The sequence below is a fragment of the Sturnira hondurensis genome, unplaced genomic scaffold (assembly GCF_014824575.4).
Source record: "Sturnira hondurensis isolate 20B ecotype Veracruz unplaced genomic scaffold, ASM1482457v3 Scaffold0022566, whole genome shotgun sequence".
In the NCBI taxonomy this organism is placed as follows: Eukaryota; Metazoa; Chordata; class Mammalia; order Chiroptera; family Phyllostomidae; genus Sturnira; species Sturnira hondurensis.
Window position 1 is genome coordinate 14,643,568 of NW_028095197.1, and position 27,867 is coordinate 14,671,434.

A 27,867-nucleotide genomic window follows, 5' to 3' on the forward strand; every position below is an offset into this window, starting at 1 on the left:
TGAGGGACTGTCCTCTGATGTATGTGTATCTAGAGAGATCTCCATGCAGGGAAGTCAGCGATGAGGACGGCTCTTTCAGGTTTGACCGCGGGCACAACACTGGGAAAGGGAAAGCGGCTTTTCTCCTTTTCTCACTTCCCTTTGGACCTTATCCATCTATCAGTCTGGTTCAAGGCCACAGGAAGGTAACACCAGAGAAGAATATAAGGGAGGAAGTCACTTCAAGTGACGGAACACAGATCTTGCCCAAACGGACCTGGGTCTATGTCGGAATCATTTGTATCGACAACATCGTCTTCAGTGAACGGGCGAAGGCAGCTCTGCTTGTCCCCAAAGACCCGTCTGTTTCGTCTCGCTGGCAAAGTGCCATCTGAAAGCAAAGGGAAAGAAGTACCACACGTTCTTTTATCTGTAACAAAATGAACTCTCCACATCCATAACAAACTTGTCCACTAAAAATAAGGATGTAAAGAGATAATTCGAAAGGAAAGGCCTAACACGGGTGAGCTAAGACAGTCTGCAGGAGGCAGAGCCCAAAGCGTGCAGCCCCTGGAGGGTTACCTGAGGTCTCAGCATCCACCCCACTCTCTTCAGCCACTTTGAGAAATATCTGAAAAATATGAGTAATTGAAAACATTCTAATAAGCATTATATTATGACAGCAGTCAGTGCCACTGCGATTATTACATTATTAGATGGTACACTAGGCCCTAAAGACAAAAAGTAGATGCTTCATTTATTAAAACCACTTTGTCAGAGTCACCTGGAACAGAAACTGTTTTTGTGTTTTGGTTTTTTTGTGTGTTTTTTTTAAACTAGAGAACATAACCTCAGTGCTGAAACCATCGATCCCGACCATCATTTTCACATTAACGCTAAGGCATCAGGACAACAGCAGCAGCAGATGCTTGTTCCGAACCTACAGACAATGAGCCAAGTGGCTTCTCCCGGGGGCATGACCCCAAATCTCTGAGTGGGCTGGCACCATGATATACTGTCCAGGACAGGATGACCAGGAGATGATGGTGCCCCATCCCAGGGATTTAAAAATCAGAAGAGAATCTGAACTAGACTAACGACTTCCACACTCAGACCTACAGCCCACTGCCTGGGAAGCAAGCGAGCTGAGCCCTGGAATTTTTATTGTCAATAATACCCACGGCTGATACTGCTGCACAGTCAAGCTTGGGGACCACTGCGCCCAACAACTTCTATATCCCTTCCGGCCCTCGAGACCCGTGATGTTGTGTCTCTGAAGGGAGGTGCAGCTGCACAATAAAGAGACCGTGGGCTCTGAAACCCAAAATCCCTGATTCAAATCCCAGCTCGGCATCCTCGAGTGTCCACTTTCTCATCTTCTAACAAGTATTAATCAACGTTCCCATGATTTAAAAAAAAAAAAAAAGACACCAAGCTTAGCACTTGGCACAGATGGATGTTCCACAAATGCTGACCATCTCCTATGTGTGGCCAAGACACGGGCACACCAGGGAGCAATCCTAATGCTTCTTTCCCACTATCTCCCACTACAACCCTGAAGGGTTAACCGGGACCAACATCACCCAGATGCCACAGATGTAAGGACCCAATGGCCAGTTCCATGGGAATCCGGTTTCCAGTGGAATGTAGTCTGCACGTCCAGCCTTTGGACTGCTGGCCCTGCTATATGCTGACAACCGGTCACTAGACTTACCTCTTCCAGGGTAGTCTCTGAGATGCCGTAACTGGAGATGCCCAGGTCCGAGAGCCGGTCATCAATCTCATGGAAGAGCTCCACGAAGGCTCCCTCTTTGGCAGCTTCATAGGGCAGCACGTAGGTCAGCTCATGCCCAATGTCTTCTACCAGCCGGGCCTCGGCCACATGCTTCTGGATGAGACTGGAGATGGCAGACACATCTGTAGGGACCCAAGCACGAAGACGGCTCAGCCAGCTCAGCGGCGCCACATGCAGGGAGGGCCATTCCCTGCCTCTCCCTTTGCCCACTCCTCTGAAGCCCACTGGTCACACACTACGCATGTCTCAGACAAGTAAGGGACTCCACGAGTTCATCTCTGGCCTGAGTTCCTGGGGACAAGGACTGTGTCTTTGTATCACCAAAACCAGGTGCACTGTGGGTTGAAAGCTGATGGGTATTGCCTGCACTCGGTCTCTTCAATGGAAAACTTGACTGAACAAATTTTAAAAGGCTCCTCCCCCTTCCCTAACCTTTAAAGAGGTTTCCTTCTAGCTACCTCAGCAGAAGGTTAACCAAACAGTTCATGGACAGAGCACTGAGTCTTCCTGGAAAATGTCGGCTACTAGGACTGGGCAGAGATGACCGTGGTAAAGGTTTCTGTCCCATTTATGCTACGGGTAACACTGGCCTCCTATACACAATTCCAGAGCAAAACCCAGCAGGCTACTCCTGACCTCCTGGGCTCTCACCTTCCTTAGGTCCAAAGCTCTACTCCCTCACGACTGGCTGGGCCCTAAGCTCCGCATCCATGGTCTCCAGTGCCCAGCCAGATGCATCCCCTCTAAGGGACCTCCTCAACCCTAATCATCTCAGCTCTCTGGGACACTGCCTGTCCGTTCCCAGGCCAAGCCCCAGGCTTCCCAGCAAGCGTCAGGCCAACCTGCCACCGAGCTGCACCCGCGCCCACAGCCGCCCAGCCCCAGCCCCGCAGCAAACCTTGAGTCAGCGCCACCAGCCTCTGCACCTCTCCTCCTCTGCCTCCACTCTGCCCAGCTGGGGGAAGCTCAGGCACCACCTGAATAAGAAACCCCAGAATCCTTACCGATGGTCAGCGTGTCACTTTCATGGTCGCTGCCCAGGCCAGCATCAGAACTGCTCTGAGAAACACTGTCCTCCTGATGGCAAAGAAGGAGGTGAGAATGGGTCAGGGACCAAGCGAGGCACAGCCACCACAACCTTTGCCAGGAAGGGCTTCTGAGAGGCTCTGCTGTACGAGACCTAGGGCACAGGGCTTCTCCAGAGAGGCGTGCAATGGGACAGCTGTGGCTGGGAGGCTACCGCCTGATGGCCTCGCTTCCTAGAGTGGGACGTCGGGAAGCAGAGCTGACAGAACTGGCCTGCCCGTGACCGCCCTAAGCAGGCATTCGTCAACCATCCGAGGCATGGGATTTGCCTGGCTAGCTGTCTAGTTCAGCGCTTCTCAAGCCTGCATGGGCATTTCATCACCAGGGCCCCTTGCTGAAAATGCAGAGTCTAAGCAGTCTGAGTTAGGCCCAAGTTTCTGCATTTCTAACAAGCTCCCAAGTGCTCCCCAATGTGGCTGGTCCTCAGACCACACCTGGAGTAACCAGGTACTAGTGACAAGGTAAGTAAGAAGAGGTCAGGAGTTCAAGGTTTCGGATGTGAATGGTTTAGGTGCCACTGGTTTCAACACACAAATAAATCTCAGGCATGGACTGTGGTGCAGAGGAAAACATACCTGGCTATTGCTTTCAGGTCCCACCTACATCATTTACCTGCTGGGTAAACTGGAATGAACTTAGCAAATCACTGTAAGCCCCACATCCCTCGTCTGGGGCAGTAATTACAGTACCTTCTTCCCAGGGTTACTCTTCTGCACTTTGAGATGATGTTTTAAAAAAATGTATAAGTAACAATGAATGCTACAAAGAATTAATTATTACCATTATTTTCTTTTATGTCCAGAGTCTGCTAGAGTGAGTGAGTGCCTGGCATGAAATCAGTGCTCGATAAATTCAATAAATGTCTGCTGCTTTGCAGTTTAAAAGGTAAAGTCAATGACATTTCAAGGTAATGAGCAGAAACAGCAGGGCACTCTGCAGCCAAGGCTCTTAACTCTTAACAAGTCTCCTCTCTTCAGCATAATCAAGTCCTCTAAGGACCTTCTCCATCACTCATCCTCTGCACTGCCGCAGGAACAAGCAAATGGGATTCAACAGGACTCGCATGATGGGAACAGAAGTCTCCTGAGCTTTGCACATGTGCGGTCTGATGTGACTGCCAAAGGGCCACAGCGCAGAGAGACAGTGGCGTCAACGTGCCGGAACGGGGAGCAGGTTAGACCAGCCACTCTCAGCCAGCGAGTCCTGACTCTGCCGCCCCGGCACCAGCCCAGCACAGACTGCAACTCACCTTTTTCAGGTACGAAACGGTGCTACTGCTGTTTCTGCAGGAACTGAGGGAGGATTCCACGTCCTTCTTGACCAGGGTCAGGTAGTAGCCTGTTCCCAGCTGGTTCTTCAGGAACAGGGAGGAGCCCACACAGCACAGCTTCCCGTGGGAAATGATGGCAATCCTGTCGCCCAGGATGTCTGCTTCGTCCATGTGGTGCGTGGAGAGGATGATGGTGCGGCCTGCCGGGCACAAACACAGGGACACAGGGCAGGTGACACCTGTGAACTTTCACTGACTGCAGTGCCCAGAATAAAGAAAGATTAGCAGCAGTAAGCACAGGAAAAGGGCCCGGAAGCCTGCGTAGCCATGACCCCACAAGGGCAAAGCTGTGAGTGAGGACAGCTCCTGCCTGCATCCTCATAAAATTAAAAACAGGAACATTTGGGAACTACTACCTGCCAGGCAGTGTGCTAAGTGGTCTACACACGTTCTCACTTAACCAAATCCTTTATGAGGTCGGTACTACTATAAAGAAATTGAGAAAAGTTAAATGACTGTTCCTAGGTCTCGGGGCCAGCCAGAGCTGGCTCCAGAGCCTGTAGGCCTCATTCCGTTACCATAAGGTGCTAACCTTACATACCGTCCATGTCTCCATGCAGACTGCCAATCATGGTGCTCCTGACCTCCCCCACCCACTCATTTGCTCAGCCACTCTCCCAAACATAAATTTAATGCACCACGTTGGGGACCAAGATGAACAAAGGCACAGCCTGTGCTCTAGGGAACCTCAGTCTGTCGGAGACGTGGTTATAAGACACATGGGTAAGTTCTTTGCTAGAGATGGTGCTGGCAGCTGGGGGTGGGGGGCCTGAGGAGATGACCTTTATCCCCGTTTCCCTTCTCCCTGCGGGCCCCTAGGTAATGAGGTATAAACTCTAAGCATCTGATAAACCAGGACTCCCACCTCCACACGGGGGTGAGCGCAGAGCTTTAAGGAAACAAGTTCTACATTTTCTCTGAGAAGTAGTAATTCTGTTTCTCTAGCAAGAACATCCACTAGCTATTGCCATAGTCTCAGGCCTCCTCCTCCCTCCCTCCCAACCCATGACACAGAACAAATACACATCATTTACCTTGGCGATATTTCAGCAAGAGCTCCCATATTCCCCGGCGGGAGTAAGGATCCACGCCGGCTGTGGGCTCATCCAGAATGACAACCTTGGATCCACCAACAAAGGCCAAGGCCACAGACAGCTTTCTCTGCATTCCACCTGGAAGGAAGAGAGAGGGAGGCTGAGGACCAGCACCAGACGATGAGTTAAGGTAGAAGTGGCAAGAGAAAAATGGAGGCACCCAGACCATCTGGGGACAGGCCAGGGACATGTTTCTGACCCCCTCCCAGCAGGGGACCCTGGGGCAGTTGTCGTTTGGGGGGAGCGTGTGCAGAAGAAGGGGAGAGGGAAGGGGAAGGCAGCTCTGAGCCTCACCTGACAGCTGACTTGTTTTGCTTTTCAGTTTGCTGGGTGGCAAACCAACATCCATGGCCATCTGCTCCATCTCCGCTTTCACCGTCTTCTCTGGGAGTCCTTTCAGGCGGGCGTAGAACCAGATGTGTTCTTCGACAGTCAGCCTGGGAACAGAGGGGCAGGTCAGTGCTGGGCCCTGCAGGATGCACCAGAACGCAGCACCTCCGGATCCGGGAGAAAAGAGAACCGGCACATTCTTCTTTCTCCCACCCTTTCTAACTTAATCAACATCTGAGAAATAAATTTCCGGAAGGATTCCAGGGAGAACAGTGGTAAGCAACCAGATGAGCTGCTTCACAAGGCAAAGCTGAGATGCCACAGGTCACTTCCAACCTTTCGGAGCAGGGCATCGAGCAACTGCAGGTCCTCAAAGGGCCCCCAATCAAGAAGTTGGCTGTGCGTTAACCTGGAACAGCCCCCCTGAACTTCAAAGGACCTCAGACCCTGAGAGAAGGGACATACACCCTGTGGAGGTTATGAGCTGAAGCTGCTCGCTTTACATTGAAGGAAGTTGGGGCTCAGAAGGACGAAAGTCCTTGGCCAAAGTTACAGAGCTCAGGTGTTTCCCTGCCCCACCCCGAGGGCCCCTGGGCCCCTTACTTGCTGATGGGGCAAGCCAGCATCAGGGAGGTGTGAGGCAGGAGAAAGGACGGGCCAACTGACCCTTCTGAAGGACCGTATGGGGAGCACCACTTCGCAATACCCCATCCACCAGCTGGATGGACGCAACCTCTCCCATCCAACAGTTACCGCCTCCCAAAACTGGAGGACAACTAGGTCTCAAAGTGTCCAGGTGAAGCCTGCTACGACCAAAGATTATGAAACACTTAAGTCCTACTCTGCCCACGACAATGGACACACACACCCAGAGAGATCCTGCTCCTTAATGTGCTCACTGACACTCACATGTCGAACAGCACGTTGTGCTGGGGACAGACTCCCAGGTTCTGCCGGATGGTACTCATCTCAGCGCGAATGTCCTTCCCCAGGATGTAGGCGGTGCCCGAGGTGGGAGGGAACAGCCCCGTCAGGATGGACCTGAGGACAAAAGTTTTACAGCAGAGGAGTCAGCGTTAACCCCGCCTCCCCAGAAATGCTCCACTCCAGGCACACAGCCCCCCACCCCACCCCCGCCGAGCAGAGGCATCAAGCCTCCCAACCCACCCCGCCCCCTCCTACTGGACTCGGACACCCCCACAAAGAAGTCAAAGAAGCCCTCACTTCAGCGAATAAGTAGCAGTGGACCCATCTGCTGACCATCTCAGTATGAGCATTTTTAAGTGAATTCCAAGTTACAGTGGGAAGTCCACTTTAAAGCATACATTTCGTATGCCTAAGATCATGTCCACGTAAAATGGATAAACAATAAGAAATTATTCAAAGATAAAAAGCACTCTGGGTTAAGTGGTAGGACTTTTGTACACCTTTTTAAGATTTTCTGCAATGTTCATAATATGTTGGTTTTTCACTTTAAAAGAAAAGACAAAATAGAAAAATAAGGTCATCCCCCAATGATACATCCTTTTCAATGATTGATGGGCCACACTGAAAGCCACTGAGGCTAATTCTGGTGTTTCTCTAACCCGCGCCCCCTTCTGAAGCTGCCTGCCACAAGGTCCTGGTAGGTCCCAGGGAAGACACACAGCCAGCTGCCCAGCTGTTTCTCACATCTGCTCCGACACAGAGTCCCTGGAAATCACTACCTCCCTCCAACATGTCTCACCTTTCTTTCCACATCCTGGCCTCACTGTTCTGAGCACATTGGCTCCAAAGAACCACCTTTTCCAGAGCTGCCTCAGCGCTGGGTTCTGACAACACTCCCAAATTCTGAGATCTGAATGGGAATGGTCACGAAAAGATCCCCAGACTATTTTAGGTGGAATAAATAATATATAGCAAAAACCAGCCTTTGGAAAGCACTGGCACGATGAGATAATAGTTTTACACTCTCCAACTCCTCACATGTTTGGCCCTCACCCCAGTGACCAATGCAATGTTCTTAGGTTTGAATTTCTAACTGTACTACAGAGCCTTCCTGAGGCTAATTCTGAGAGAGCCGCACCCTCTTCCTTACATGGTGGTGGTCTTCCCGGCTCCATTGTGGCCCAGGAAGGAGGTGATCTGGCCCTCATAGAAGTTCAGGGTCAGGCCGTCCACAGCCACCTTCATGCCATCTCGGTACACCTTCATCAGGCTCTGAATGGACACACCCAGTTTCAGGTGGGTGGGCTCCTCCTCCATGCAGACTGAGGAGAGAGAGAACAGGAATGAACCCACAGAGGCAATGGCAAGCGGAGTGCGAAGACAGGGCAGCTGTGCCTGTACTTTCGGCGCTGCTCTCTCTGCACGGCTACTGCAGGTTTCTCACGAAGGAAGGCAGGCTAGAAATACAGCGATGGGCAAAAGTAGGTTAATGATAATAAATAACACAATAATTAATAAATAAGTAATAATTCAAGAATAAACTAGTTTGCATACTCACAACCACAAGCCTACTTTTGCCCCACCTGTATTGACTTAGGGCCTATTTGGGGACTGCTGCTGGTGATGAGAATGCAGTGATACAGGAGGATTCAGTCTAGTGGGGGGAGAAGACCTGGCAAGTAATTCAAATAGAAGGTGCTAAAAGTGGTTCGGAAAACCCATTTAAAGTGCCGTGGAACTTCCTTACTGAGGAAGCACACAGCCATCTTGTGGAACCTACCAGGCAATGAAAAAAAATGAACTGTTGCTATACGTCACAACTTGGATGGATCTTGGGGGAATTATGCTGAGTAAAAACCCAATCTGAAAAGATTATATATGCACGGGTCCATAGACATAGCACTATGGAATTACCAAAATTATAGAAGTAGAGGACAGATTCTTGGTTGACAGGGGACGGGGAATGGGGCGGGGGACAGAGGCTGTGGCTACCAAGGGCCAGCCTGAGGGGGCTTGTGGGATGAAGCAGTCCTGCATCCTGACTGAACCAGTGATGACACAAATCTCTACATGTGACAAAACCGCACAGAACTAAATACACACACACACACACACACACACACAAAGTGCACATAACACTGGTGAAACCTGAAGGTCTGTGAAGTGGACAAGTGTCAATGTCATGGTTTTGAGATTGTCACTATTGGAGGAAACTGGGTGAAAGCTACACGTTTTTTGCAACTTCCTGTGAGTCTACAATTACTTTAAAGTAAAGGGCTTTGGGGTGTTTTTTAATTCTATGAAATTTGAGAGAAGAAAGTGACTGACTCTGTGGGAAACCAGGAGGACTGCTCGGGGGAAGGGATGGTGCAGTAGGTCTTGAGGAGTGAGCAGGAATTTAAATGGCAGGTAAGCTAGAGAGCATTCTCCCATGAGAGAAAACTGTACTCGAGGCAGGGAGCTAGGGAAGGACATGGCACGTTCTGGCAGCTGTGAGCAGCACTGGTGACTGACACAGGAGCGAGATAGAGAACGGAGGCTGGGCAGGAGGGTCACACTAAGCAATGTCACATTTGACCACTGGTGACTGGGAGGAGGGCGCAGAAGGGATGAGCAGAAAGGGGACTTATTAGCTACTGAGGAAGCCACAGTGAACACAAAGAGAGGGTTTCCCTTCAAGAACCTGAGCAAAGAGTCCAGGAGGCAGAGCCTTTGCTGAACCACAGGCACCACCACCTGCTGGTCCTGGGCCAGGACAGGGTTAGGACTCTGGGCAGTGATGGGTGAAAACACTAAGAAGCACAGGCTGAGCTCGGTGGCCACCATCTGGTGGCAGCCTACACTGCTTCCGCATCTACAACCACGGACAAAGCAGGCTGAGGTTACTGTTCCGCAACCACAGTTTTCTTTCTCTTCTAGCCACTAGCATAGCATGAAAAATGGGGGCGGGAGGGGTGGAGAGAAAGGTCTACAGTCACTTTTCAAGAAGCCAAGAAAACGTCCCTCGGGGACTCAAATGGTGACTCCTTGATAAGCCAACAGCATGGGGGAATTGGCAGAGGGACACTGCATGCGGTTTCCCTGCCCCTGGAATGGTTTTAGACTCTTGCCCCCACCAATCAGAGCGGGCAGCAGCACTTACTTTCAGATACTCCCTTCTGGCTGGAACCAGGATGGCTCTTCGCATCGCTTTCCTCACCTAACCAGTAGGACTTGGTGCACGGGAAATACCAGGGCCTGGGAATCCCATACTGGCCTGAAAGCAAAGCACAGGTATGAATCAAGCTTGTCCACTTTGCAGCATTCCAAAGATACCTCAGCCAGACCCACGCTCTCCTTCGTGCTGCCCTGGAGATAAGACAGACTGGAACAAAAGTGGGGGACGAAGAGCTAACATTTGGCAGACCTACCATATATGACCTAAGTTCCGCACCTCCCTAAATCTCCCAGCAACCCCATGAAGCGAAGCAGCTATATGCCCATTTTACAGACGAGGAAACTGGGGGATAAGTATTTGACTGAAGATCACCCAGCCAGGAAGCAGAGGATTCAGCATGCGAGTCCAGATCTGCATAATACGAAACTGCATATCCTCTGCAGGAAGTTCAGGTAGGGATAAATAAACATTCTACATAGAGCCCGCCCTTTAGAGGAAAATTAGAAGGCGAACCCAAAAGAGTTAAACCTTACTCTCTCAGAATTGGATCTGACATAAAAATGCATCCAAGGCAGGTTTTGCTCAAGGAGATTTATTAAGGGAAGTATCGAATAAGTTTTTACAAATACTAATTGAATTAAACCACAAGCGAGGGCTTAGAGACAACATACTTATTATTTGGAGTCTGTGCTGAAGAAACAGAACCCACCATGGGTGGTGATTCTGCGGGCGCAGAATCAGAGAACTGGGTCAGCACCGGGAGGCATTTCCTGGGCCGGCTGACCCAGGACAGCCCAGCACCCCCTTCCAGCACCAAGGCTTACCAGCTGTGTGGCCACAGGCAATTACTTAACCTCTTTGAGTCACAATTCTCTCACTTCCAAACACATAAGAGTAGTTGTATGAGGACTTTAAATGAACCAAAGTATATAAAACACTTTGCACAATGCCTAGCACACACAGTGCTCAAGAAACATGAGCTGTATCAGTGGTGAGAGTTGTACTTTTAGCACCAGCTGCTTCTCTTTGGTCTACGAGTTTGCTGTAGATCTAAAGTCCTAGCTACTTTCCAGGGAGCCCCAAGCCCTACAGAAAGTGCAGCAAAAAGGCAAAACAGCTCTGCTCCTAAAACTCCTATTCCCCTAGCAGACAGCTAAAGCAGTGTGGGAGCTCAGGGTACCTGGGAAGACAGCCTCGATGTACCAGGTCATCACACCATACAGGAAGGCGTCAAACAGCATCATAGAGACCGAGGTGGTGAGGTTGAAGCCATCTTCCTCCACGGGGCTCTCAAAGAGGTTGTCCCACTGCACCCCGATGCCCTGCTCCTCAAAAAGGGCGAAGTACTCACAGCCAAACCCAAAAGCCACAGGGGACAGCAGGCTCTGTGAGAAAGAGGCAAAAGTCACCTACCCAGCTCCTGTCTCATTTTTCTAACACTTCTAATGTAAATTTCACCTGGAGAGATTTGAATTTGCAAAATGGATCAATTACAAGACACGGAAGCATTCACCTACAGAGTCCCGTTAGGGGAGTGGGCCCCATGGCAGCATACGAAACGATCCTATTTATAACCACTCATTATGCACGCACATTTCAGAAATGCATGTAAGATGAAGTACGAAACTTTTTTTTTTTACTTTTTTTTTTATATTTTATTTATTTATCTTTAGAGGGGAAGGGAAGGAGAGGAGAGAAATATCAATGTATGGTTGCCTCTGCCGAGGACACACAATGTATTGTATGCCCCCTGCCGGGAACTGGCCTGCAACCCAGGCATGTGCCCTGACTGGGAATCGAACCGTGATCCTCTGGTTCGCAGGCCCATGCTCAATCCACTGAGCTACACCAGCCAGGGCCAGAAGTATGAAACTTTTAGAATCTTTTGCTTCCAAAGACACTCCAAAGGCCACACACACACACACACACACACCCTCAATGTCCTGTTGAACTAGCGATGGCTCAAGTCAGAGGAGCCTGTTATATTTAAGGGGTCCAGACTGAGGCACCTGGAGCACCCTGTGAGGGACTCTTACAAGTGAACCAGGGGAGAGCTAGGAGCTCGCCCAGATTCATACAGGATTGCACACCCCCTTGAAGGCCCCGCCTCCGATGTACGAGGGGAAGGAAGTGTTGACGTCAGTGGTCTGTGGGGAGATAGGGCACCTGCTCCTTACTCTTTTTCAGCTCAGAAAACATTACTCAAGCAAAACCCCATACTGGACGCAAAGAAGACAAGAATCGAGAAGGGGCCAGCTGTGACCTCAAGAGCTTCCGGTTCTATTTGTAGCTGTGACTACACGGTCAATGTAGGTGAAGGTGGCATCCGCTGTCCAAAGGGGGTCCCCAATGCCATATATCCCCAGCTGCATTTACGGTCCGTTATGGCTCTCTGAAAGATGCTACCCGATTCATTTCAACCAGCATTCACTGAGAGGGCTAATGATAAACATTTTAAGGAGACACAACCCCTGACTTTTAGAAGCTTCCAATCTAGCACTAATGTTCACATCTCCTGGGAAAGAGACTCCCACCCCCCACCCGTCTCAGCTAGGACTGAGGTGAAACACGGGGGGGGGGGCTGCAGAAAGGCCAGGGTCACTCACCGCGAAGATCTTGAGCGTGAAGCCCACATAGTCTTGCCATGCCACGCACAGCACGTAAGGCAGGTACAGCGTAAAGTAGACGATGCCCCCACAGGCCGCCGCCAGGCTGGCTCTGGAGAAGAGCGTGCTGATCAGGAAGCACTGCAGGATGGTCACCACGGCGAACACGGACAGGAAGACGAACACCACGCTGGGGTCGCTGTACGGCAGTAGGTTTCCGAACTGGGAAGGAGGAAACTCAATCAACGCGCTGCTCCGACGAGCAAGCACACCCTCACGCGGCCTACGGGAAGAAGCAGGGCGTATTCCTGCTTATCTGAGAGCCAGTATCGGGGAACAGCGCTGTCCATGGTTTGGTTGAGGAAACCCAAGGCTAGAAAAGGGAGTAACTAGACTAAGACCACTCGGCAAAACAGCAGTCGAATCAGGACCAGAACAGAGTCCAGGGCTGATACTCGTCGAGGTTCGTCTCAACAATTTCATCCTTTGTTTCTCAAAGAACTATTACCTGGTTTCTTCTTTTACAAGGACGACGACTCTTGGCACCAAGAAGGAATTGTGAGAGACAGCAACCCACGTGACTTCTCCCTCCAGAAGCCAAGGCCATCGTACTATCCCCCTTGGTCACCTGTCACGGATTCTACATTCCCAGTCAGCCAAATTTACATGGACCTTTAAGCTCATCGCTAGCAGTGGGTGTATCTGAGCAGGACCTGCCAGCACGCACTGTCCCAGAGCAGCTCTCACGCACCTGCCACGGGACCCCCATCCCCGCCAGAGAGCCCCATCCCCTGCAGTCAGATAGCAGAGCATGGCATGAGAGGGGGGTTGATTTTAGCAAGAACCGCTCTGCTGAACTGTCCATGGCCTCAGTGAAGTTGGTAACCCTCCTCAGCCTCATTTCCTTGTACATCAAATGGGTTATTGAGTGAGCACATACTAGAAAAGCACATACAACATGTCTAAAACAGTGCTTGGCAACCAATGTAAGTGCTCATTTATAATGAATGTAACTAGTATTAAGTTAAAGGTACTTCCTATCCCACTGCACTCCCCCCTCTCTAAATTTTGTTGTTTTATTGATTCTAGAGAGAGGGAAAGGGAGGGGAAAGAGAGGGAGAGAATCATCCATGTGAGAAACACCAATCTGTTGCCTCTTGCATGCACCCTGACTGGGGACCAAACCCTCAACCCATTCATGTGTCCTGATCAGGAATTGAACCAGCAACCTTTCAGTTCACGGGTAACACTCAACCAACTGAACCACAGCGGCCAGGGCCTATACTCCCCACTCTTTAAAAACATTTTTAGCTGATGTATCCTTAAATGAAATGATTGTAGGGAAAGAAAATTGGCATATAAACTTATTAACGTATGTGGTGGACACAGAACCGTGCCCACAGTCCCCTACTGGGGGCTTGTCCAGCTGTCAGCAGACAGCCTCCAGGCATCAACTCCCCGGGTTTGTCACTGCTGCAGAGAGCCCCGTGGCCCTGGGGAACACAGGCTTTCAATGACTGACTGAGGGGCCCAGGACCTGGGAAGTCAGGGAGGGAAGCCTTGGGGGAACCTGAGGAGCTGAACATTTCAACTCCATAAGGGACAACTGTGAGAAGCTGTATACGCTCCTAAGCTCCACGGGGTTGGCCCTGCGCTGGAGTTCCTCTCCCTCTGCTCAATCCCGCATCCTCTCCATTCCCTCTGGAGACGCAGCTCCCTAACAAAGGTTCACATGCCCAGCTCTGTTTCAGTCTCTGCTCCCAGAAAACCTAACCTGCAACAATAGGCATCCTTCGGATTACAGTTTCTAGATAGTCCAGAAGAATCACTGCCCAATAAGAGCAAGACAATGAATCGCTCTCAGATGCTGCCATGAACCTCTGCCAATGGCACAATTAAGTGTGTGTTAACCTGGGAAGCAAGCACCCTGCCTTTTCATCTTGGCCAGCTGCTAACCAGCTGGGCTGACCTTGGGAGAGTCACTGTCCCTCTCCGGGTTTTAATTTTCCCAACTATAAAACGAAGGTACTGCAGGAGATGGAATGTCGGACCCCTTCCCTCCCAAAGAATATTTGCTTTTCTTCTCCTCGGGCAGCCTGTGCTGGGCTGTCCAGGAGGTCCCAGCCGGGAGGGGCCCGCGAGGCAGCTTACTTTGAGGATGACCACCAGCAGACCGGCGCTCACGAGCAGAGGGATGAGGCTACTGACGAACCAGCTGAACCAGAGGATGCCGTTGTCCAGACCCATGATGCGCATGGTCTCCTTCAGCCGTGCCTCCTTCTCATACACGATGCCCTTGATGATCACGGCCACAGAATAAATCCAGGCGAGGGTCATGAAGAGGGGCATTGACCGGCTCATCACCCGCAGGAAGCTGGGGGCCCCGGGGAGAGGGGGGAGAGAATTCAAGACCAGTGTGAGCAAGACTCAGGGACCAAGCGCAAGCACCACAACGGAGCTAAAGATGGCAGGTCCTCTGACATGTCTGAGTTATTTTATCAAATGCTTCATGAGCAGTGCATTGTAGTGATAAAAATTAAACTAACACAGTACTGTCAAAATAAGCTTCTCTGGGGGCCTGCTTTAGTAACGAGGTAACAGTGGGATGTCATTAAGCTAAATGAGGGTGATTTCAAAGTACTGAAACAGAAAAACCCCAAAACAACTCATTCTCTCCTGATAGAATTCAACATCTCCAAGGTCATCTCATCTCATTACTAAGCTGTCTTGCATAATCATTGTAACAAAGAGGGCAGTAACACACATCAGGCAGCTCCTGTTGGGAATATTTCCCAACCAGAACAGGAAATGCAGTGACGTAAATGGGACACAGAATCTGGACCCTGCAACTCAAGCCTCAAGTTCCAGGTCTACCACTTCTGCACTTACTGCCACGTGACGATAGCAAAGGCTCTTAACACCTCTAGGCTCCCACCACGTCCTCATCCTAGACATCCTTTGGACAGTAAATCTGGGCGGCTTAGGGGGTCTTTGCAAAAGTCTCCCTTTGGAAAATTCTGGCTAATCTTTCTGTAGATAAAAATCAAGGGAATTCTGGGTGACGAGGAAAAGCTAGAGTGAACCATACGAGGAGACAGATTATTCAATGCAAAGCAGAGAGCAAACACAGGGAGAGGAGCCCTGCCCTTCCACACGCTGAACTCTACATGTGTGCACATGGATACACACACACACATACACACACACACCCCAACAATAAAGAAGAGAGAATTTCCAATTTGGAGGCGACAGGACATATTTCAGATGCCTACAATAATTCCACCTCTCCGCATGCTCTCTTACTAGAAATCATTACACCTAAAGACACATCTCGCACAACAAGAACTTGGAAGCCTGGTGCTAAGCACTAAAAGATTATCTTAACAGTCTAAGATAAAAGAAGCCTCGTTCAGTTTTATGTGGACTGTTTCAAAATGTAATGTACCGTTTATAGAGCAGGAGTAGACAAATGTGCATGCAGTCAGCTTTTAAAGGTCCAGAAGGCTGTCTCCGTGTTTGGAGGACATGTGCATTTGTGCATGCACTTGCATGTGGTTGTCATGACACAGAGTGGCAAGTTTTGACCAAAAGAGTAGAGTGAAAAAAAAAAAAAAAAAAGGAAAAGCTCCGGTAACCATGAAGGAGAAAGGAAGGAGGATTACCGGTGTCTGATGTGGCTCCAACTGTCAACGGCCTACATCTGGCAACTTATTTCCTGAAACCTTCACAGAATTTCAAAAACAACATCCGACCGGCATCAACAACCACATAAAGCAAGTTAGATAAAAGCACTGTCTCCTCCCATGGGGTGTGCGTGTGTCTGCACACCACCTGGGGACGGGGTTAGCTGGCCAAAGAAAGACAGTGGCTTAGTGACTCACATGTCATCGACGTAACAGGGGTAGGGCATCTGCTGCACGTAGACACCTGTGTTTTTCTCCGAGCCCGTCAGTACCCTGATGATCGCCTGCTCCACCACATCCTGCAGGTAGGCAAAGCCCCCCCAGACGTACCGCATGTCCTCAAAGGGGTCAGCCCGAGGACCAGGGTCCCAGTACCTAGAAGTAAGCCACAGGTGATCAAACATTCCTTAGAACCATACAACAAAAACACCCAACCACCCACAATCCACCACCACTCCTGAGCCACTATTTTTGTCTGTGTATCTTACCTTCTGGTGTCAGTTGCTACGCACACGTATTGTTAAATAGATATCAGAAAGAGCATATCACTTATTAGTTTGGTTTCTTCCCCTCCTTTGAATACCTAACACTGCACCAAGTAGACATACCAAAATTTACCTAACCACTCCCTTTCATATTGATCATTTGCTTGTTTTTGTAAAAGTGGATAATGCTAACACTAGAAACCTAAAGTCTTTTCTTCTTCTTTTTCCTGTTGACTTAATTCCTTGGGGTTAATGCCCTTGCATGAGAATGTTCAAACAAAAGATAACAGTATTTTTATAAAAAGATAAAGATATTTTATAACCTTTGAAATAACTGCCTCCACCCCCAAAATGTGGTCATTTCACCAACATCATGCCACTCGTTGGAGTTTCTACCCAATGAGTTGACAAAATTAAGTACCCGCAGTCACCTTAGCTGCTCTTGACTTCCCTGAGGCTGGCTGGTGTGATGGGATTCAACTTACCCATCTTTGATCTTATTCGTCCTCTCCACGTTGTCAATGTCCATTCGGATCTTGTACTTGACATGACGGGGCAGCGTGACACTGCCCGGGCTAATTCCAGTGAACACGATGCCGGCCCAGAACTTCCTGTCATCCAGCAGCTCCATGGATTTGTTGATGAGCCAAACTTCTGTTGCTATTGGTTCCAGCTTGTCCAGGTTGACACACTGAAGGAAAAACAGCCACCGTGAGAACTCTGGGGACCAAACAAGCGGTGGCCAAGGCAGACCCTACCCTAAGAGGGAAGGGCTCACTGTGTGACTTTTTACACTCACTCTACAAATCTTCCCAAAAGTCATTTTTCTAACATTCCACCAAAAATGGGTCACATTTTTTAACTGAAATTTAAAGGTAAGTTACCTATACTGACTACTTCTGTGGTACGAAGGAAGTTCAAACAATGACCACATCTCCGTTTCCTCTTTGCTTCCTTAGCAATTTTGAGTGATTAAGAACTAATCAAATCAATAGAGAAAAAAAATAAAACCTTTTTATTTTTCCCCGTTAAGTGATATAATTTTGAAAACTCAATTTTTTCTAAATGTAGCCTGTCTGATCAGATTTCAGAAAGGTTTCACAAACAATGCCTGGAGGGACTGTCTTGTTGCTATTAAGTATTGAAATATCGAAACATAAGAAAACCCAGAGGACAGTGGATAGAAACGCTCTTGAGTCAGATAGATTAAAGTTTGAGTTAGGTTTGTTTATTTACTCATTCGATCCTTCCACTGACATTTATCTAGTGGCTTTTGTACACCCAGTCCTGTGTTAGGTTTGAGGAATGCTACTATAAATAAGTCTGCACATCATTTCTAAACATTCTTCCAGTCTGACTGGTTGCACCATCTCGGGCAGGGCGGGGAGAACACCACGGTCTTTTCTAATGATCCACAGAACAGATCCTCACCTCCATGAAGCGAGAGATGGTCTGCACTGCCCGGCTGGTCTCATTGAAAGCTTCCCTCCAGGTGTACACAGAGCCATTGGTGGACTGGACATCCTCCGGGTACTTGGCCAGAAAGGCCAAAATATCTTTGGCGGTCCAATCCAAGCCAACCAATCGCTGTTCCCAGAAGCGGTCGTTGCCTCTGCTGTTCAAGAGCGTCTGCAGTGTCAATGAGAAATCACAAGTAGTAGACACCAACTAAGACTTGCTGAACGTGTGACTTGCAAAAAACCCTTCACATAAGTTGTCTCCTTTTTCTTTTTATCTTCACAGAAAACTGTGAAGTAAACATGTCCCCATTTTAAAGATGAGAACACTGGGGTTGATAAATAAATGAATATGATGTTCACCGAGGCTGAGTCATAGTGCTAATAGCCACAGAGCTGAGACTCCAAGCCAGACCAGTCTGACCCAGAGTCCCCAGGTTTCCCACTGCACCAAACAAGCTAGCTTAACGGTATTAACCACAGTAACAACAGTAGTCTGTACAATTACTTACTTTGCACAATTACTACACTGAATTATTTATATGCTTTACCTCACACAAGTCCATGAGGAAGGTATCTTTAATGGTTCCCATTTTAACGATGGAAAAACTGACATTCAGAGAGGTCAAGTCCCTCATATAAGGTCACACAGCTAATAAGTAGCAAAGCCAGACTATGAAACACAGGCTCTCTGATTCTACCACACCTTCCCACTGCCTTATATTTCCTTCCTCTCTCTAGACGGCATCTGACGGCTCCTCGTAAAGACCCTATCCCTAGACTGAATGAAGACAAACCCGCTTTTGCTCTTTAGTTTGGGAAAATAATGCTGTTATTAAACCAAGTAAAATATGATCTTTCCCAATTGCAGGACACATAGGTCATGATGCAAAGGAGGCCAGTCTGCCATCCCTTGTTCCCTAGCTGGTTGGCCCTCGCGTGGGTCAATATGGAAAAAAAGGACAAGCCCGTCTGGTGCTCCACCAATAGGCGCAGAGGGCTGGGGCAGAGGCCTGCAGAGACGTGCCGCCAAAGCAATGGTCAGCTTCCACCTCAGCTCACGGAGAGGGGGCAGCAGCTGCAGCTCCTGTCGCAGCTTCGAGGGGGACAAGGAAACCCTGGCTCTGCAGACACGGAATCTCTAAGGGACCAAATATGGCTGCTTTCTGAATGCATCTTATTTCCAGGAACATAAGCTTCTTTCCCCAGGTGGCTTCATATTTATTATTTTAATGGAAGCATAATGATTTCATAGGTTATATGCACTATAATTTCACTGACTATTCTCATACTGCTAAGCATTTAGCCCATTTCTAATTTCTCACAATAACAATTATTATAGCAATAACGTTTTCTGTCCTACGGTGACTTCTTTCTTTTAAAAGTATTTCTGTAGGATACATCCCTGAGGGCGTGTGGGATGGAGGTAAACAGGATACCACATATTTTATGGTTCTTGCAATTTTCATCCCAAATTGCTTCCCAATAGGGAAAAGCAATTTATACTGTCATCAGTAAAATATGTATTTCTGCTAACATAAATAGATACAAAATTGTACCTCACAAAAGTTCACAGGAGTATGGGTTAGCAATTCTGAAATGACTTTATTCGCAAACCTGAAGTGAATGAACGAGAGCTGAGTGAAGACACGTGGTGTCTGGGCCCTGCCCAGTGTGAGTTTTGAGTAATATGGCCAAGGAAACAAGACCAGAGAGATGAGCCTAATAAAATCCCTGATCACCTGGCCATCCTAGGGTACTTGCTGAGACCAGGAGGCCTAATTTCACCCTTGGGAGTGGTAGCCAGGGAGACAGCCAGGCCTGGAAATGAAGAAGGCAAAAAAAAAAAAAACAGCTAAAAATCAGCGCCATTTAGTATCACGGGTTCCATGGTGCAACAGAGAATTGATTTCGGATCTGTATGGTGATGCAATGGGTGTAGACAGAACCACGGACAAAAGCAAGATAAGAGCTGTCACAGAGGAGAGTGGTAACTGCCGGGGACTGCAGGTGGGGAACATGGGGAGGCGAAAGCATACGACAGGTTCAATTATACAATCTGAGGTCGAAGGTACAGTATGGTGACTATACTGACAAGACCATGCTCTCTACTTGAAATTTGCTAAGCAGTAGCTATGTGATAGGATGCACGTTAACAATTGTGGTTATTGTTTTATACTGGATATGTATATCAAAACATCAAGTTGTTCACCTTAAATATATACAACTTCTACTTCAATAAAGCTAAAAGAAGGGAGGGATGGGGGTGGGGAGAGAGAGACAACTACCCCAATAGAAGCAGAAACCTTAGGCATGGCCTCATGTACCAGACGCGAGGCTGTAGCAGGTAGAGAGTACTGAGAAGCCCAAGCTCGTGGTGTGAAAGAAACATCCCCTAACAGAGAAAGTTGGAAGAGGCTCCTTCAATTTCCACCCACAGGCCAGTAAGTCCTTAGTCAGTGTCTCCAACCATCCCCTGCTCTCCAGGCCCCAGTATCTATCACCTATGGGACATCCCCACCATCCACCAGCCAGAAGTCAAAAATCATCCTAAAGCCTCCCTCTCTTTCACCCCTCCACAATCAAACAGTCATCCCATTTCACCGCCTGCCCCTCCCACCCCCCTACCCCGACTTGAATCCACTCATCACACAGTAATGTACCTACATCTGCTCTTGCTTAAAACCCTTTCATGGTCCCCTAGAACTTAAAAAGTAAAGGTCCTAAAATCCACATGCCATGCCTTTCTCCCCAGCCACAGCTTCTACATTTCCTATTGCACATCCTGGCTTCTCCCAGCAGGATTTGTGATGAATCTCACAACCGTATTTACAAGGTTCTGTCCCAAAGAACTGGGAGCCTATGAGCAGTTGGAACATCCAAGCCAAACTCTCCATTTCAAAGTAGGGAAAACATCTATCTGCCTACAGATCCAACCTATGGAATCCCTTCAAACTCATGGAATCCTCTGAGACTCAGAAGGCAGGACATCCAACAGGGAGAGATGCAGACTCCAAGGAGGGGACCAGGAAGAAGAGGCCTGAGAGCACACCTAGGTCTAGGCCGCTGTCCATGGCTGGATCACGTGAGTTCCTCTGCAGAGAACAGACTGGAACCAGACAGAGACCCATACTTGAAGGGCATGAGTAGCCATTAATATTAGTCGGGAATTATTCGGTAAACCCACAAAAATCATTGCTCCTGTTCTTACAAAAGAACCTTGGTTTTTAAAGGCCCGGATTTAAGAGCCCCACAGATGTAAGAGGACTAGTACATGGCAATTCCAGCTTTCTCATCAGTGGAGGGCCCCCTGGGGATAGCCCCTCCCAAGGTATCGGGACCATCCTAAGCCTGAGGGAGTACCTTCCAGAGAGGAATTGCCTCTAAACCCCACCTGCACTCTGATGAATGAGGTTATCAAAGACAAGAAACCTGACCAAATCCGTTCCTGGTTCTTAATGGCAGCAGCCACAACAGGACTCCGGCTCCCTCACCATGGAGAGAGGAAACAGTCTAATGATTCTCTGACTCAGCCTAAGGCAGGGATGATGTGATTAAATGGCACTCAGGCTGAAGCAAAGGAGACATTCTGTTCTTACTCCTCCACTTTTGAATCCAATTGTCTCTAGAGGACTAAACCCTTTCAGGTGATTCGGAGGGACTAAGTGCACGCAATTCCCCTCCACGTAGTCACAGCAGCTCTGTGCTCACTCCGTGACTTTGGAGTATCTCACACCAGTCTATGGGTCAGACCAGCCCTTTGCTCCCGGCACCTCTCTCCACATTCTACCGAGACACAGGAAGGCTAAGCTAGATACTGAGGCTGGCTCAAGGGCCTGAAATGAAAATAGTCAAGGTCCTGCAATCCCTAAACTCTTGCTCCAAATATCAGCCCTCACTCAGTTCCTTAGAAAACTGACTTTTGACCACCAGATGCATGGATGACAATGTGCATGAAACCAGTGTTCTCTCTGTACCGTCACCTATTGCTCTACAAAGGGGACAGCCTGTGGCTTGAGCTCTGCTCAATACGTCTAAGCTGGTTAAATGTAAAGAATTCTCACCTCAGTTACGTCTGGGAAGGTGACCAGAAACCCACCTCTCCAGCATCACATAGGCACATAGTAGTCAGGACACTCACCCGGACAAGGTCCATTTCTGTGCTGCTTTCCATGAAGGTCCAGATCTTGGGGCTGAGTTCCTCCCACATGCCTTTTATATCATGAAACACAGCCAGTTCCTGGAAAGTCTTATTCACCTGGAGTCAGGAGAGGAGCCGGGGGAGCAGGAAGAAAAAGGAGAGGCAGAGACATGAGAAAGGCAGCGGCTCCATCACAGCAGCCCTCGCCCCGTCTTCCCATCCCCGAGAGGGGTCCCCTGCAGCTCCAACACCCAAGGTGGGAGAGCCGACCTCTGCAGTCGGCTCCGGCCTGGGTGGGGCTCGCGGCTCTCACTGTGGGAATCCCAGAAGAGCCAGGAGCTTGCTCAGTATACTCCATCTGGAAGTGCCTTTACTGTTCTGCCTGTAATTCTAGCAGGATTCTGCACAGGAACTCCTGGGCCTGGCAGCTTACCTCAGCCATAACCTGCCTTGTGGCTGGAGTGTCAGGTGTATACAGGATCTTCCCAACAAGCAGAGGCTTGAGAGCTTTCCATATGATGCGGGAAAGAGGACTGGACTCCAAATTCTTCATCAAATCATTGCAATATGGAGCTATGAAGATGAAAGACAAATATTCATACACATGGTGATATACTTGTGGGAACTAACAGGGCTTTGGAGCCGGCAACACAGTCTTAGGTTCAAATCCCAGCTCTACCACTTAAGAGCTATGGAATAAATAACTTCATGAGTCTGAGCCTCAGTTTGCTTCCCTGCAAAAATAAAGTGAATTACACCTACTTACACCTGCACATCGCTACATTCATGCTCGTACGCCAGCCCACTGTTTTCACTTGAAAACTAAATAATTCCCTTTAATTAATAGGTGACATCACAAGTACATATAATAAATGTAAGAATCATCCTAAAGTGAGAAGTAAATGTGGCCAAAGTTATAACACACAATAGGATTTGATTTTCCAAAAAGATTCCTGTTTTTTTTTTAAATTTCATTCTGGGTTCTTATAGGTACCAAGTATGCTGCAAAGACAATATAATTTTTTTAAAAAAACACAGGATTTGCCCACATTTACATCTGTTGTAAAAATGAAGGTTCTCTTGGGTTGACTTGCAAAGCAAGGGCGCAGAGGGGATGGCATTTCAGAAAACTGCCTGTAACACCATCCCCTCCAGGCTTGCACAGCAAGCTGCGATGTCTGGAGTGCTTTACTCCGGAGAAAAATAAAAGGTTCTTGTGTTACAGTAATGCACAAAAAGCTGCCTCACTCAGTGTCTGAAAGACACACCTGCGGTCGGAAATAGAGAAAGGCTTGCTTGCATCAAGTTTTCAAGGAAAAGGATGCCATTGTCTGAAACTGTAACACTGGCTCCCCACTGCCACCAGGCACAGGACACACATGCCTGCAGGGCTGCCCGGGTGTGAGGAGCAGATATGAAGTTACAAGGTTCTTTAACACCGTACCGCAGCTAAGAACCGAAAACAAACAGCTGATCAAATGCCCGAGTCTGATGATAGATACACCCCTCTGCTAACAGGTATTTCAGAGGCCATGTGGTCATGTGGTTTGCGGGGGTGTGGGGGGGGGAGCATAGAGCCAGGAGCGTCTGGGCTTAATCCCGACTCTTGTGGATTGGCTGCGCTGTGGCTTTGAACAAGTCACTTACCCTCTCTGAGCCTATAAAATGTGGGGCAATGAAACCTTCCTTGAAGGGTTACTGTAAAGGTTACATGAGATAACAAACAGAGTGCATAGAGGATGTTCCCTAAAGGTTGACTTTTATGTTGTGATTATTACTGCTACTGTTTTCATTTTAAGGCATACCTCAAGGCAGGGGAGGAGGAGAAGAGCCTTGATTACTCTGGGAACCACTCTCCTATGTCCCCCAGAAAACTGAGAGGTTGGCTTTCAATCACTCATTCATCTGACAAACACACTGTGTACCCGAGATGTGCCGGGCTCCATTCAAGTTAAGTAGAGCCAGGTAGCTACGCAGGGAAAGTTGCTCTCCTCTAGGGGCTGGGCCTGGTGAGCGGACATATCAACATGCAATGGTGCTACAGAAGATAAGCGTATGCACGAGGGCGGAGGTGACACAGGGCTGACCGAGTCACCTCGAGGGTGGGCTGGGACCAGGGCTTCAGTCTGCACAGCCACTCACTTGTAGAATTGTCATAGAAGGTGCCAGCATCCTCCTCGGTGCCATTGCCTCCGAAGAGGGCTTTGTAGTTGTTGTCCTCATACCAGTTGAGGGACTTGATCTTCAGGCCCCCACCCTCGGGATGGCCACAGACGATGCGGGAGACAGCCTGGTATATCTGGGTGGAGGAGCCGGAACTGTTCGCGTTGGTCAGAAACACCACCTCCTGCCGCATGTCACTCCAGCTCCTCATGCTCAACAGCTGAGGCCGGGCATCAGGAAAGGGGCAGAGCGAGGGGGGAGGCAGAGAGGAGAAAGAATCATCTTACTCTCTGGGCCTTGCCAAGGCCGCATCCCAGAACCTGTCTTGTGTGACATCATCTCCTCAAACCCCTATGATAATAGGGTTGCCCGAACCATGCTGGGTGTGGTCCGGGGACCACCAATATCAGCGGAATCTGAGAGGTTTGATGCACAGACTCTGATCTGCCAATCTGCAATTCCAACCTGCATTTTCACAAGATGCTTAGGCACATTAAAGATGAAGTAGTACAACTTAGCAGTTAGTGGGGGCCCCTGGCGATGGGCTTTATTTTACTCTGATTATCTTTAGGTCGATAGGACAGAATGCTCTCTCCGAACAGGGATGTGTTCATACACACACATCGGGAACTGCTCACACCCTCGGTCACTGATGCATTTCTAAAACACCTCCAACTCCAGTGTGGAGACCCCTCTCCCCTTGGGAGAAGAGCTACTGTGTGAGACACCTCAGTTAGGTGTCGGGCAATGGAAAAAGCCTAAGATTGGAGAGTCTGAATCCCAGCTACGTCTCTCATTAGCATGCAGCCTTAGAAAGGTCACTCTGCTAAGGCCCAATGTATCATCAAGACGATGACAGAGTGTGGTGGTGAGGAGTAAATCACATGATATACGCCCTGCACAGAACGGGCCCCACGAGCGATGAGTCAGACTCTCCAGGCAGCCGGGCGCTGTGTCTGGGACTTCCACTCGACAAGCGCTTTGCGTCACATACAAACGAACTCCAGCACCTTGTGGCGTTCTTGGCTCAATGGCCATTATAATTAAATATTTACAGAGCCCTTTGTATTGCCACACATTCCACAATAAATCATTAACAGATCCCTATACCCCTTGAAAAGTCACCGCATGCTCTCATCACGTGGAAGACCGAGCCGTGAAGCGTGGAGGGCGGAGGCTGTGGGACCCCGCGCAGCCCTTCGAGAAGGCCGAGAATCAGACTCCGCGTGCCCTGTCTCACAGGGCCTGCTGGTTCTGGGGGAGCATGCTCCTAGATGCTGTACCTCCCGTCTGCCCTCGGCCTCCAGAGGGGAACCACTCCAGACACTCCCGGGGTGGTCGAATGTCCCAAACATTTGTCCCTCCAGACAGGGGACATCTAACACACACCACTAGAACACAATTAGGTGGCCAGCTTTTCCTCACTTCATCTTTTCATAGCCTGTCTGAGGTACACAGACGGGGAGGGGGGAGAGGGCCCGACCACCTTTCTTCCGGTTGGTAGGTAGAATAGCCCTGGAGATTCTTAAATAACAGTGAGTAAAAGCCACTCGCTTCTCTTCCCACGGGCAGCCTTTCCACCACCATCCCGCCATGCCCCCCCCACCCAAATAATAAATTTCTCCCCACATAAAATGAGCATGTATTTGGACAGAGGCACCATAAATGGTGCAGTCCCTCCAAACTGTTGGTTCCTTCGAGCACCTGTCGTAGGGGCAAATGCTTCCTCGTTCTTCTGGTCCCCGGCGCATGCTCCACACGTCCTTGGTGTGGAGAGCGCTGATTTATTTATTTATCTTCTCCCATTTGTCCCAGAGACATAGCAAGGGAGACAATGAGTAGCACGTGGTCCAAGTGACTTTGAGAGACCAGATGGCCCCTGCTCGCCCTGGACCAGGGAGCAAGCAGTACACACGGAAGCAGCTGCCAAGAAAAATGTATACTGCGCAGTTGGAGAGTTTCCACCACATCAGCAGTGGGAACATCACATGCTTGCACTTATTTTTTTTTAACCCCAGACAAAAGGCAGGCCGGTGGTGGAAGAGGTTGGAGACAGCCTCCCACGTTACCGTCTCTGCTCTGCTCTCTCTAAGGCTGGGAGAGGACCCGGAACAGTGGTCAGTTCAGGGCCGTACATGTCAGCTACCAGGACCCCAGAGAAACAGTGATGGGCCTGCAGGGCAGTCCCTGTGTCTCTTTCTGCCTCCTGGAAGACGCCCCCCCCCCAGTTGACCAAGCTTCTCCACCTCCTAAACCGTCACCAGCATTCACAACTGAATTATTTAACGAATGGCAGGCTGGGAGAGGGCTTTTATTTTCCTGGAAGGGTAACAAAAGCCAAGCTTCTTCAGCCAGACACATGAGCATACTTAAAAGTTTCTTTTCTTTTTGGGAAAACCAAAAATGATAGACAGAAGTGTCAACTGTTTAATCTTGGTGTTTTCTATATTTTCCAAACAATTTGCATTTTCCACAGTGAACAACATCTGATACTTTTACTCCCAGAAAACAAACTAAATTTTGATATTTAAAAAAAATGATACCAATACCAAAAAATGTGTTAGAGAAGCAACTACAATCAGGCTGGGCCAAGTCTGAGAAAACTCCCCCCCACAGCAGTCCTAGCCAATGTCCTACAGGTTAAGGCCTGCCTTGTTCTGATCCTCGCCCACTGGCTCAGCGCCCTCCATGCTGGGCCCCAGACAATCCCTCCTTTCCAGTCTAATGTGAAATGAGGCTGGGTGTCAGAAGGTGAAACACACCCTGGCTTGGAGGCGAAGGAGAGGTGAACTGCTTTTGTAGGCACCCACAGGCCCACTGATCCTAAGACAAAGGTTTTTCTGATAGATTTGTCCACATGGTGGCCTCAAGGCCAAACTCAACTTAGTGTTCGTCAGAAGACTTTATTCCCAAAATCAAACTCCGAAGGCCAGGTGTACACTAGGGAAAGACGTGGCTTAGTTAGCAAGCAAGTGTTTTGGTAAAAAAGATTCTCTGGCCTTGCAGCAAAAGAAACAATGTGGAAACGTTGCTGGTGAGACAAACACAGCACATGGGATAGCGGGGGATCAGAGGAAATACCTTCTTTCCAAATGAGTTATTAGCTGGGGGCAGGAATAAAAATGGAAGAAAGTTCTAGACTAGACATCGGGCCTTTAGCCGCTGACTAATTAGCTCTGAGACATCTATGAGTCTGTTCCTTCTTCTCTAATGTAAGGAGATCAAACCATTTCATTTTTTAAAATCACTGATGCCTCTAATATTGACTGTACATTTCATAATATACAAATCCGAAGAACACTGTTAGCCAAACGCAGGGTCAAAACACCGATGGGATGGTCCACCTTCCGGTGATGGAAAGCTCTAACTTACCTCTTGGGCCAGAGTCCCGAGACTGTCCAGCAAAGTTTTTGTGCCTTCAGCCAGCTCCTTGTTCAGGACAGGTGACAGGGTGTCTATTCCCGTCTGCAATGAGAAAAAATACTTTATCTTTTAAAGCTCAAATATAAACTTGTAATCTCTATTGAAAATAAAAAAAGTGAATTCAAACCATTCACAACCTTGACTTTAATACACATACAGGGGGAAAAAAAACCCACTCCTAATGAAAATAGGACACTAAAACCATTCTATG

General features: G+C 48.8%; 1 protein-coding gene across 4 annotated transcripts in view; it reads right to left on the bottom strand.

The window, feature by feature from the left end:
• Nucleotides 1-27,867, bottom strand: part of ABCA1 (ATP binding cassette subfamily A member 1) — a 119,494-nt gene that overhangs the window by 29,681 nt on the left and 61,946 nt on the right. For 3 of the 4 annotated variants that reach the window (XM_037035744.1, XM_037035741.1, XM_037035745.1), the window contains 20 exons: nt 27,606-27,698; nt 24,213-24,453; nt 22,504-22,643; nt 22,071-22,187; nt 17,904-18,101; nt 16,958-17,163; nt 16,186-16,362; nt 14,456-14,678; nt 12,305-12,526; nt 10,879-11,083; nt 9,684-9,797; nt 7,692-7,863; nt 6,524-6,655; nt 5,579-5,721; nt 5,225-5,362; nt 4,110-4,330; nt 2,673-2,751; nt 1,694-1,896; nt 562-610; nt 257-370 (listed from right to left, as the gene is read on the bottom strand). In XM_037035744.1, coding sequence (XP_036891639.1) covers nt 257-370; nt 562-610; nt 1,694-1,896; nt 2,673-2,751; nt 4,110-4,330; nt 5,225-5,362; nt 5,579-5,721; nt 6,524-6,655; nt 7,692-7,863; nt 9,684-9,797; nt 10,879-11,083; nt 12,305-12,526; nt 14,456-14,678; nt 16,186-16,362; nt 16,958-17,163; nt 17,904-18,101; nt 22,071-22,187; nt 22,504-22,643; nt 24,213-24,453; nt 27,606-27,698 — 3,187 coding nt within the window. Of the gene's footprint in view, nt 1-256; nt 371-561; nt 611-1,693; nt 1,897-2,672; nt 2,752-2,778; nt 2,852-4,109; nt 4,331-5,224; nt 5,363-5,578; nt 5,722-6,523; nt 6,656-7,691; nt 7,864-9,683; nt 9,798-10,878; nt 11,084-12,304; nt 12,527-14,455; nt 14,679-16,185; nt 16,363-16,957; nt 17,164-17,903; nt 18,102-22,070; nt 22,188-22,503; nt 22,644-24,212; nt 24,454-27,605; nt 27,699-27,867 lie in introns of all 4 variants that reach the window. The other variant, XM_037035742.1, reaches the window with a different exon arrangement.